Below are 13,311 nucleotides of genomic sequence, written 5' to 3'. Positions count from 1 at the left end.
CACGGACACTGACATTTTCTCAAGTACAGAGCTAAGCTGCCAGTAGCAATCAGCGTAGGTTGCAGCCGTTAATTTATCTACAATTACTCTGCTATGATCTGCGGCCGCAGCAAAATGTACCCATCAGCCCCTCCTCCCTTTCTGTCTGTCGTTCTGCCTGTCTGTCTGTACAATGTGTATTCTCCCATCTCATGCTTTCACACACCACACAACACAACACAACACGCACGCACACACTCACTCTCGCACTCTCACTACCTTTCAAAAACAAATATTACACTTTTGACACCACAGGGCTGCCTCTTACTCACTGTGATGCTCTGAGCTCTCATCACTCGACTCATCTTGTTTGCTCCACTTGAAAATATGCTGTGGGAGGTATCATGGTGTTAAAGACTGTCGTTTGGCACACTGTCAACTTGATAGATAGATAGACCTTTATTGATCAGTCACCAGAGGCAGCACTGCAGTTAGAGTTACAGGTACAGAGTAAGAAAAGTACTGTAAGACACAGCAAGGGTAGCCATACAGAGTCAGGGGAAGATGTAACACACACACAAAAAAAAAGAACAAGAAAAGATCAATAATTAACAACAGTATACAATAGTATACAGTACACCTATCAATAGCCTGTACTATGCAGAACTGAATAAAAACACAAGGTCAAAGTGTCATCCCTGTATCCTGCCCAAAGCACAATCCAATACCTAAGCACACTTGCTGAAGATGCCAAGTGCGCAGAGCCTCTGTGAAAGGTTTTGATTGACAAATATGAGACAGTGTGTTCTGGTCAGAAATCTATAAATATTGTGATTCCTCGTGCAATCTCTCTCTAGTATGATTTACCTTGACCTTTATTCAGAACAGTCAGGAAAGAAAACAGCCAGAGTGCCACATTTGAGGCAAATTAACAAAGAAAGACTGCAGGAGATATCAACCATTGCCAACCACATAACATTTGCTGCACTACTTTGCATTATCGTGACGATGATTACGATGATGATGATGATGATGATGATGATGATGATGATATGAACACAGGACAGCCCCCTATGTTTTGTCTGTCATTTTAATATTCATTTGGAGGTTTTCTGTTCTTATGTTTCTGTGTGAATATCATCTTTGGGAATTAACAATTATATCATCACTAGAAGTTTGCGGCCCTTCGGGCCGCAAAAGTCTAGAGTTCAGGCCGCTGCGCGGCCTTCACCGCCATGTTGCGGCAGTGTGGTGTGTGTAATGGCCAAATATGGGTAATTCTTTTTTTGAGAAAAAAAAGTTTTTTGAGAAAAAAAAGTTTTTTGAGAAAAAAAAAATTTTGGGGAAAAAAAAATTGAAAAAAAAAAAAAATTTTTGGGCAAAAAAAAAAACGCTTGCGCACAGACGTGCGCGCACGCACGCACGCACGCACGCACACACACACACACACACACACACACACACACACCCCCCTCTGTTGTAATTCGATACTCTACTCTGCTCAGCTCCTCTCCCCCCTCCCTCCCCCTCCCTCCCTCTGTAACTTGATACCCTGATGATCATTTTGACGTTTCAGCACTGGCCAGAATGTTCAGAATACTATGTCAGGACTGGCTGCTCTGCGTGAGGCGAGATGTTGTTAAATTGAAATAAATGCCGTTCAAAGAGTGGCATGTTTAAAATGTGGACAGTTGTAAATGTTCACGTTTGTTCGACGTGGTGGCTATGTTTGTGAGAGGTGTTTGTGAGAATATGTAGCTAAACATTCTGGTTTAGGTTTGCCACCAATTGCTCCAGTATAGATGCTTGATACAGTATGTTTCAGTCATGAATCATATTATGGACTACATGAAACACTACTATAGTAATTATAGCTACACAACTACAGCCCTCACATTATGTTGTGTGGCATTGAAAATGGTATCGAAAAATTACTATTTTCAAGATATTGTATCAACCCTTTTGGGGGTATTTCACACAAGGCACATACAAGGATACGAAATGTCAAATCCGGTCACATGTGAATAAAGTGTACATATATTTTTCACGTCACTGTTTATACTTTACTATATTCCAATAAGCCCATTGTATAGTGTTGTAGTAGTGAAGTATTACTATCATCTTCTAATGATGATGTTACAATTAATTCAACACTAATACATCTACCCATATTATGGCCTGTATTGTGAAGTTCAAACCATTTATATTGTAATATCTGTGAATTTGATTTGGTGTTGTTATTTGTGTTTTTCAGCTGCACCATCAGACAGTGACTCTAACCGACCAGATGAAGACAGTTTCGGGGTGAGTCTATTGTTATTCAACCTCTGTATGAACTGTCTATTCATCACAAACTCTTTATTGGTTGAGTACGTTCACACTTATTGTACAAGGACTTTGAACAGTTAGGCTCCTTATACCGTATGTCTGCACAACTTCACAAAGAAATGAAAAGAAGTAGAACTGTACATTAGGTCTGTGTGCGTGCGTGCGTGCGTGCGTGCGTGCGTGCGTGCGTGCGTGCGTGTGTGCGTGCGTGTGTGCGTGCATGCATGTATGTATGTATGCATGTATGCATGTATGTACTGTATGTACAGTAGGCCTATCTATATACAGTACAGTATATAAGTATAAGTATAAGTCTTAGGCCATAGTTCTGAAATACTCCCCAGGACATGGTGTGAGAGGCTTGTCAACTTTATGGTAATATCATGTAATAATGGTTATCATGATAATGGAGATTATTATGTTTACCAAACTGCTTCCAAACGCAGCACCACTAGTGGGCTGAACGTTGTTGGACAGCTGATGGTAGAGCTGAAGAACTGTAAAGAATGACCTGTTTATTGTTGTTGTTGTTGTTGCTTTAGAAAATACTGCAAAAGTAACACGGTACAATAATGTTTAAATGGTTAAAACATAATTAAATTGTGTTTGTTAGGTTTCTATCGCTGTGGGCCTTGCAGGTTTTGCCTGCGTCCTCCTCCTTGTGCTGTTTGTCCTCATCAACAAATATGGCAGACGCTCCAAGTTCGGCATGAAAGGTAAGTCTATGTCCATCTGTGTCTAACACACAACCACATACACATGGCGCACACACGCACGCGCACACACACGCACACGCATGGACGCACGCTCGCACACACGCTCTCACGCACGCACGCACGCACACACACACACACACACACACACACACACACACACACACACACACACACACACACACACACACACACACACACACACAAACTAGAATTACTATCATTCTATATCCCGTATAGTTCATTATGTCTAACCTATCATTCACACACACATACTGTAATGCATACACCTACCTATTTCTCAGTATATCTGACTGCTGTTTTACTGGGTCTTCGCACACCTATGAATAGAGATGTAAGGAGAGAGGCTGAATGCATACAGAACAAACAAAAGACTGCTGCACAGTATGCTTCCACTTAAAACATAATAGTTACAATGTAGCTATCCCGGTAACAGGATATAAGGGGATTAGCAGTGTTTTGCTGTGATCTTCTGAAAGAAAAGATAGGTAGGATAAACCTACGGTATATATCTGATATACATTAGGTATAATATATAGCAGCCACATACTGTAGTCACTCCATCTGTTTTAAGTAAGCCTTGCAGAGCCATGAGGCCCATATAGGGCCTATCTCCTGTTGCTGTAGCGTGAGGCAGCTTGATGCACAAGCACATCCCCTGGACATGACGCTAGTATGTCGCCGGGACTTACCCTCAATCCAACCCTTGATGCTGAGTGCCAAGCAGGAGGCACTGGGTCCCACTTTTCAGTCTTTGGAATGACCTGGCCAGGGATCGAACCCAGATCTCCCAGTCTCAGGGCGAACAATCTAACCACAAGGTCACTGAGCTGGTCCATCTGGTTTAGAAGGTGGATATTTATCCCAATTTACAAATACATGCATCTGCATTTAGCAGATGCTCTTATCAAGAGCTACTTACAAAGTGCATGATTGAAATAAGTGGCATGAACCCATAGGACCACAATGTAAACAAGTCCCCTGGACTTTTTTGTGTTATCCTTTTGGCCTAATGTCTGACTGTACATTTTTTGGTAACTTTTCTAAAACGATGAAGTGAAATTTCCACCTGCACCAACTGAATCGCCAGATGAGTATGATACGTGTGGAAATGACAGGTTTAGTTAAATTATTTTCTTTCTTCACACAACACACATCACCCCACCATGCTGTCTTGCAAAATGAAACAAACGGATAGATGTTGTATTACCACTGTGGGTCACCACTCTGCCACCAGCCGATCTCTTGTAAACCAAACTACTTCCAAACAATTTCCCCGGTCCATGAAGGACAGCTTCTAGTTCTACCTTTTTGTTTAGCCATTCGGAAAAATCCCAGTGTGGTCAGACCGCATGTCATTCTGAAGTTGCTAACTGAAGCCTTTAGTTTGCAGTCCTGACTGACAAGGGGAGGTCATTCCACAGCTTCGGAGCCCGGAGGGAGAAGATTCTAGGCTACCTATGGCCAGGGTCAAGCGTCTCTGGGGCAAGAGGAAGATTCAAATTAGAATAGGAGTGAGTGCTGGCTGGAGTAGAATGAGAGTTAAAGGCAGTTGGAGCCCAGTGTGTGTCAAAATGATTTTCCTTTTTTCTTGACATCTCTATACAGTATCATCCTTCGGGGGAGGCAGGTACTTGGGAGATCATTAGAGGTGGGGTAGATCGTCAAGCAGCCAGACGCAGCCCAGTAGGCAGTCTGGGTCTATAAGGGGTCATTAGGTTTTTTTTAATGTAGCCAATTATTTGTATCCCCCTTTTCTCCCTAATTTAGTGGTTATGCCAACAAATTCCACCCCACATACGTTCCTGTGTTGTCACTGCTGTTGTATCCTACTGACTAACCTGGCAGTGAGGAGCCCCCACCGGGAGGGCTACTCCTATCCAACACTCCCTCCGGACATTCGAACACACAACCTCCTTGTTGGTGGGCCGGGACTTTACAACTGGGTGCTTTAACCCATTAAGACCTGAGGCCGATTCTACAAATGCCTTCCAACACTCACACTTTCAAGATTTTTCCAAAATGTAAAAAAAATAGCAGATGTACAAGCTCGCAGTGCAGCTCGCAGTGCAGCACGAAGAACCAAGAGCTGCTTCATAAATATGCGCATGAACTTTCCTTTTAGGTTTGTTATGTAGGCTGTAACTGTGTTTCGGTCCTATTACTGTAAGCAGATAATGATGCCTAATATACCATCCCTTAAGGCGTGTGTGTGTGTGTGTGTGTGTGTGTGTGTGTGTGTGTGTGTGTGTGTGTGTGTGTGTGTGTGTGTGTGTGTGTGTGTGTGTGTGTGTCTGTGTGTGTGTGTGTCTGTGTGTGTACGTACATTTAATTAGCCTCTCCGTTAGATTAGAGTTCAGCTTTAGTCACCTCACTACAGAATCCGCTGCTGTAATTATTTAGAGGTGGAAATTAGAGAATCACCCTTAAGCCTGCTATAAGAAAATGTGAGTGTGTGTGTGTGTGTGTGTGTGTGTGTGTGTGTGTGTGTGTGTGTGTGTGTGTGTGTGTGTGTGTTGCGTGAGTGCGTGCGTGCGTGCGTGCGTGCGTGCGTGCGTGCGTGCGTGCGTGCGTGCGTGCGTGCGTGCGTGTGTGTGTGTGTGTGTGTTTGTGTGTGTTTGTTTGCGCGTATGTGTGTGAATCCTACTATAGCATGTGAGGCCTGTCACTAATTGTCCTTCTAGAGCTGGATTTTAATGTCAGAGCTGCCTGTAGGACAGACAGGGTTAGAACATCATCTGTCACTTTAATAAGGATGTCAGAATGTGACAATACCAGTTGGGATAAATCTGTGTCCCAGCAGGGATTCAAACCAGCAATCTTCAAGTCACGAGTTAGCTTCCCTAATGTAAATGAAGACACATTCAAGCAAATTAAGTCATATTCCATGCTGAGCACATTACTGTCATATTTACAGTTTCACTGTTACAGTGATACTTTGCATACGTACATGCACACGCGTGTACACATGGACGCATACATACATACAGTACATACATACATACGTACATACAACACTATCATTTTATGCTAATATACAGATTTATATCACAGTATATGGGCCAGATTTCTCTTGACTTTCGAAAATTCACCTTTTCTTTTTTTAAATAACCTAAGCTTCACAAGCCACTCTTGATTAAGTCAAGAAGGACAACCAGTGCGGAGTCACACCAGCCATCTGGGGCTGTAGCACCAAATGTCTTGGCTAGCTCTGCATCTTTTTGACACAGGACAAAATCTATATTCATCAGGACATTTTCATTCACAATCACCATCAGCACTTGCTGCTGCGGTGTGCTGCCATGTGTGGAGTGGATACTGCTTGCTTTAATCAGTGTCAAATTGCATTAAATCTTTAATTTATGGATTGGAGGGAGTGCGCCAAACTCATCACCGATACACCTGTATCTATGCATAGCACATCCATGAATGCACCGCTCAGAATTTCTGTGCAGCTGAAATAGCCCAATTTATGTTTCCACAGGTTCCTGAGGTGCAAAAAAAAAGAAGAAAAAAAGAAAAACATATAAAGGATAGGGGATGAACGGTTACATAACGGTAGATAATAGGGATAGTTTGTTTACGATTCTCTATGTCAAAAGCCAAGTGCTCACATTCATCTGCTTTCAGCAACGGCCATTTTAACCTTCAAAAGATTGGAACAAATTTAAATGTATGGTTAAATACATGTAATGTACCTGCACAGCTCGAGACCCTAATATATTGAACCTTGGTGATGACTCTGCTCTTTGCACTACAGCAAACCTTTAACGCTAAAACTATTACATCTGCTAAAAACTCTCTAAGTAGGGAACAGAAAACTTTGGAATGTAAGTCATGTCAGACATGGATCAAAAGCTTCCTTCACAGTGAATTCAATTATGAGGTGTGTTATTTAATGTAACCTTCCTAGACAGTGTGACTACAAATAGATTTAGCAACCTAGATTTTATCATCCCATATTTCTATTTTCTCACAGGGAGTAGTCGACAGGTCCATATGCAAATGAAGTTTAAAATGAGACTAAACGTTTAGAAGTGTCTTCTCCAGACAGCTTTTTTCTTAGTAAGAAGAGCAAACTGAACTAAGTTTCAGACATTGGAAGCAACCATTCAAGTCTTCTGTGCTATTTCTTACCCACTGTCTCTACCTGTGACTATAAAGAGGTATCCTGATTCAATCTGCTCATACGCTTACATCTCAATTGAATATTTGGCCCAGTTTACAAGACATTCCCCTCATTGTATTGACAGTGAAAAGCTATACTTGGGTTCATTTATCATTCATTCATTTGTTCATTCATCCATCCTACAATTTCTTCATTCATTTATTCCACAGTTTCATTTTAATATTAATTTCATCATTCACATAGATCACATAATTTGTAATGATCATTTGTAGAAGAGTTGGTAAACAAATGGGTTATTGAAATGAGATGTTTTAATATCGTCACCTTCTTAAACTAATGGCTTAAAGCTGAGGAATATGATATTCTCATGACACTGGCCACCTCTGGTAAACACATTGTGGCGTTTCGATATCTAACCGACGTTTAGGTGAACTGTACAGTACAGAAGAGAGGTGGAAAGGAGGCAGAGACACCCGGAGAAAGCCGCACCCGCCCCAGTGCATTGTCACTGAAGGGCGTTACCTGCCAATGTTCCTGCTTAATCAGCCTGATTTGAGTACACCTGCGGGCGTTTCTCACCAAACGTATAAAGCAGGCACACCGGGCTGTCTCTCTCATTCCTCCTCTCATCTGTGCAGCGGGACACAGTTCACGCGGTAAGGATATCTAACACACACTCATTTCCTCTCAAACGTAGTTGTGATGAAATGCCATATACTGTAGTAATATTAGTCTTTCTAATTCCAGGCCGAATTGCAGTCCCGCTTTGTCCCCCCAACACTGGCCTGGCATGCATGACTAGTGGCAAGATGGCATGAATATGGACCGCTCTATTCCCTGTAAAAGGAAGAACCTAAATTGATTACAAGTAATCGATTACTTTAAGCTCTACTCAGCAGTTACTCTCCTGGGCTCCCCTACCTGTGAAAAGTAAGCGTAACTGACCTGGGTACTTACCTCGGCTGTACGTGACTGAGTACTCTCAGCAGCCCTACCTATCTGAATACTTACCGTGGCCCTACCTGCTAAAGTATCAGATTACCTGCTTAACTGAATACTTACCGTGGCCCTACCTGCTAAAGTATCAGATTACCTACCTGCTGCACACTTACCGTAATCGCCCCTGCTAAAGTACCTGATTACCTACCTGTTGAGTACCTACCTCTGCTCCACCTGCCGAAGAGTATCCAAGTAACCTACCGGAGTACTCACCTGCCGTGCCTCCTGGCACCCTCCCCCGCCCAAGAACTGCCTGCTCTTGTGCTTACCTTTAAGTTGAAGTTGAACCTTTAAGTTGGCTTTTGCTGTCTCCTTCTCTTCTAAATAAAACGCCCTGTTAGCGGCTTAAACTGTGCATTTGACTGGTGTATTGCTTCCCGTTCCCCACAACATGTATGGAAGTGTTGATATAGAACCGTGATTTGGTTGCTTTCAGCAGGGACTGTTCCCAAGGTCCATACCCTCACACAGAAATATGGGTAGTGAGAGTAGCGTGAAGGGCTTTTCACCCTAGGAGCGATTGACGCGCCTATTTATTTTCAATGAGAGGCGAGCGGGCAGGTAACAGTAGGGAGGAGCGGGCAATCAGACAGTAGCCTGGAAACCAGATGAATCTGCCAGTGCAAAGAAAATAAGCCCTTGTCAGATAAGTGTGGCCCCGCTCGGTTGTGATTGGATTTCGCTGCCCCCAAAATTGTGGGGTGCCAGTCAGGGCCCAGTACGCATACAGTATATGGCGTATATCTACACAGTGATATGGACATGTGGACGCCCCCGTTTGAACAGCGCTATAACCTGTATTGAAATACACACTATAGGATGTTAGATCGATCAACAATGACCTGGCATCAGTCTACAATACATAACATGCTCTACAGTAATTACATTTTAGCCTTTGCATAAGCCTGCATGGTCGTCGAGGCTAGAGGCTAGTATCTTTATCCTTTAACGAACAATTAAACTGTTTACCCGTGGAATGTTCCATACAGGTGTTTTTGATCATTCCACATCTTTCCCAGCACATTGGATTACATTCTACAATATGATACTGTAGGTACATAAATAGCAGTATAATTATAATACACAGCAGTATAATTACCAAGTTATATATTTTTAATGAAGTTTAGACATTTCCACTTGATATTTGATTGCCACGTATACAGTATCCCCTATATGTGTTTCAACCTCAGCAGTGGTCATTAATACGCAATAAAATATAAAATGTTCCTCAATCTATACTGTTAACCTGCCGATCTTTACGTTATCATCTCATTGAATGGGGTTATCACCATTATCATCTCATAGCTTTGGTCCAGTAGGTCCCTACTGGCCTACTAGGAGGCTCTGGTAGGCTGTTATCAGCCTTAAATCATGTGCTGTCACGTGACCTGTGTAAGTCCCGGGAAAGGACGTGCTGTGATTGGCCGGAAAATACACAATGTTATTGTCCGGAAAAGATGCGCTGAGATAGGCCAGTAGTCACTTTCATTGGCAGTTGGGAGGAACTCTATTTGAGCGATTGCAGCCCAAATATGATGGGATGATTTCTAGGTAGTTCTAGGTATCGGGTGCAGCCATGTTAGCGTGAGGTCGCTGTGTACCCCCTTCCTGCTTCAGTACTCTACATAAAGATAGGCATTCCTTTTGTTTCCATAAATGGGATACACTGTAGGTGTAGTTTCAGAAGATAAAAGGTTAATCCGGCTTTCCCTCTGGCTCCCTCTGTATGAGCTGTTGCTGTTCTGATGGAGCTGCTTTTAGCCAGAATGTGAGAATGTCTTTAGAATTCATAGAAGCCATCTGCAGCCAGGACAGGCAGCCCCAGCTTCCCTTTAGTTATTAACTCATTGCATCCCCTAGGAAAAGAAGTGAAATAAAAAAAATAAAAGCTGCAGTGTCATTATTTATTCATTGTGTCCTCTTAAAAAATAAATGAAAAAGACATCTTCCTTCAGAATGGGAGAGGACAGGGTCATCCAAGTGTGCTCTCTTACAAGGGTGCAACAGTTAATCAAACTAATCGATGTAATCAAATAGTCAGTCAGTTTTAAATCTACTCATTGCATCAGTGTACAGCAAAACATTAAATAGGGCTTAAGTGGCTAATCAGACCGATCAATTTAGCAGATAAAAACAATTGTATCAGAATTCATTCGTGTCCATGTTGCACACTTCTCAATTATTCGATTAAGCACTTAACCCAGGGCTTTCCCCTTAGCTGAAAAGAACCGATCTACTCTTAAAATACATTGCAGCGTTTTGAGCTTGTACATCTGCTATTTTCACCGAATGTTCAACTATTAAGTAATCGATAGAATAATCGTTAAGTAGATCATCGATAGTTGCAGCCTTACTCTCTCATTGTTATTGTCTACAATAAACTGTATATTTCAGTCAGATAGCTAACTAAATGATTGAGACCAATGATATTATATGATATTATAGAGTGTGAACCTACAGGACCGGGTGACTGATACAATGTGTGCCTTGAATGATAGCTGGCTGTCCAGGACCACACCAAGGTGTTTAGCAGTTGGAAGTCACCAATGCATTGTCTATGGAAATAGTGAGATATTGCATGGGGCAAGACTTGGTTGGGAAGAAGAGAAGCTCTGTCTTGTCCAGGCTCAGCTTGAGGTGGTGGGCTGACATCTACTGTGAAATGTCGGCCAGACATGCGGAAAAGCGGTCTTCCACCTGGGTGGCAGAGGTGGGAATATTACGTTTGATCTTGTCGTTCAGACTCTGCTATACATTACTCCCTGCTCAGCACATTAGCAGACAACCATTTAAGGGCAGGGAGATCTACTGTACTGTACCTCTAACCGCCCAGGGGAAAACAGAACCCTTAGGGAAAGGAGAGCCTCCTGTTGGTGCTGGGAGCAAACAAAGTGCATACAACATCAGAGGCAGCAATGATAACAAGAGGAAGTGCAATGAACCAGGTGAGCTTAAGTAGACCGCCAATTTGGTCAGCTGCTTGACACGTCACATATAGTAGGCCTACTGTACATCGCCCACATAGTGCTGCTGCACGTGCGTATAAAACCTCTCAAGTGTATCTGCCTGAACAAGCTTGCACAGGCCGTCTCATCAAGTGTTTACATTTTTAATATTCTAATATGAAGATCCAAGGTTTCTACCACTTAACCTAGCACAATATACTTCACATACATTGTGTCTTCTGCCCAAGGCTGGCTTCACAGTGATGCATTGTATGATTGCCCAGCTGGACGATATACATATTTAGCATTTGCAATGTCGTCACATAATCCCTGTAACTGCAGTGACCTCCGTCATTTGGGAAACGTACATTTTTGGAGAACTATAGGTACAGTAGCTAGAACGCCCATAAAGGACAAGGGACAGAGAGGGCCCAAAAGAGAGACGCATGATTAATGGATAACATTCTACACGCGCGCGCGCTCACACACACACACACACACACACACACACACACACACACACACACACACACACACACACACACACACACACACACACACACACACAATCAACCTTCATGCTCCACTGCCTAATGCCCTTTATTCATCATCCCGTTTTATAGTACCTGCTGGCGAGAGAGAGAGACAGAGAGACATATAGATATAAGCAGTGAATCTATATCTAACATGTCACATTGCCAAATTATTATTATCTGTGTTGAACTTTCCCTCACCCTCTCCCTACTATGCTAATGTCCTGGAGGACTTTGGCTAATTACTGTGCTACGTATACATTCTGCTAATTTACATGATGGCCTTAAAATAGACTCTCCCACAGCCGTACGCTGATGAGTCTCCTTCAAGTTAATAGACATTAAGGGACTGAATCTCACCAGACTACTCTCTGTTTCAGTGAGAAGGGAGTAGAAGCCAGATTGGCTAACATTCATTACATCTTGTTCATTAGCAGTCATTGTAGAGGTCTTCCTGAATATGTATTTTTGCAGCATCTATCCACTAAAATCCTCAGTTTTAATTGACCCCGGGGGAGGTTTAATTGCTACATCCACACTAATGCGTTTTTTTTTTAAACATAATTTTAGCTACGTTTTTGCCTAGCACTAGGCCTACTCTGCCATTTTCTAAAGCCTAAAACTGGCGGTACTGAAGATTTTGCAAACAATGTGGCAGACAGCCACGTTCAACTCCACGTACGCATCTGTGTGTGTGTGTGTGTGTGTGTGTGTGTGTGTGTGTGTGTGTGTGTGAGTGTGAGTGTGAGTGTGTGTGTGTGTGTGTGTGTGTGTGTGTGTGTGTGTGTGTGTGTGTGTGTGTGTGTGTGTGTGTGAGTGGTAGTAGGCAGACAGGCAGCAGGCCTATAGTGTCAATTGTTCATATCCTGGTTGGTGGGGTGGCTGCGTTTCCTGAGCTTATTGCTCCTCCTGGGCTTCTCGTTATCTCCCTGATTGTCTGATTGCCAGTGGTGTTGTGGCTGATGAACTACTGGTCATGGGGTTGCATCTGAAATATTGGTTGCAGTGGCTAGGATCTTTCATAGGCCGACACATGCACGTGCACACATAGACATCAAAGGGGGCTTGAGCCCCTGCCCTTTTATCCGTCTGTAAAAAGTGCCCTCTCCAGACCATGAATGCAGTTTTCACTATGGTGAAAGAAAATGCCCTCTTTGCATGCCATAACTGAAGGCAGAATTCAAGACAATTGCCTTGTCCAAACTCTCCTGAACTTGAATGCAGCATTTTATGTTGAAAGAATTGCCCTCTCTGTGTAGAAATCCATGCCTTACGTCACATCTCCATTATGCAATTGATTAGGCTTTGTTTTCGTGTGGTCTAAAGCACTGAAAATAGTCGGCCTCCAAGCTCACACAACACACGTTGTGAGCTTGGAGGTCGGCTATTTTAATATTTGCACCAAAATGCCCTTTTAGAAATTTCAGACCCTGCCTCTCTAACATTCTCTGCACGTCCCTGGGCTTACAGGTTTTTTACTGACCGTCATACTATATACCCGTACAGTATGTCCTGGATGGAGGGGGAACTCACGTAATGTCCACACAAACTCTGTAGCAGTGGTGGAAAAAGTAAATGTACTTAGTTACTTTGCACCACTGCTCTGCAGTGCTCTGCGGTTGAGAGCAGTGAAGTTCCTTCCTTACCAGGCAGTGATGCAATAG

The 13,311-nt window shown here is 42.9% G+C and overlaps 1 protein-coding gene across 1 annotated transcript in view; it reads left to right on the top strand.

Annotated features, from left to right (window-relative positions):
• ntrk3b (neurotrophic tyrosine kinase, receptor, type 3b) overlaps window positions 1-13,311 on the top strand; it is a 263,519-nt gene that overhangs the window by 175,657 nt on the left and 74,551 nt on the right. The window contains exons 9-10 of the mRNA XM_080729839.1: window positions 2,234-2,283; window positions 2,921-3,023. Of these exons, the coding sequence (XP_080585965.1) occupies window positions 2,234-2,283; window positions 2,921-3,023 (153 nt within the window). The remainder of the gene's footprint in view (window positions 1-2,233; window positions 2,284-2,920; window positions 3,024-13,311) is intronic.

This window comes from Nannobrachium achirus (genome assembly GCF_963921795.1).
Source record: "Nannobrachium achirus genome assembly, chromosome: 7".
NCBI classification, from domain to species: Eukaryota; Metazoa; Chordata; class Actinopteri; order Myctophiformes; family Myctophidae; genus Nannobrachium; species Nannobrachium achirus.
Note: the sequence above shows the minus strand (reverse complement) of the source record. Positions and strands in the feature narration are given on the sequence as shown.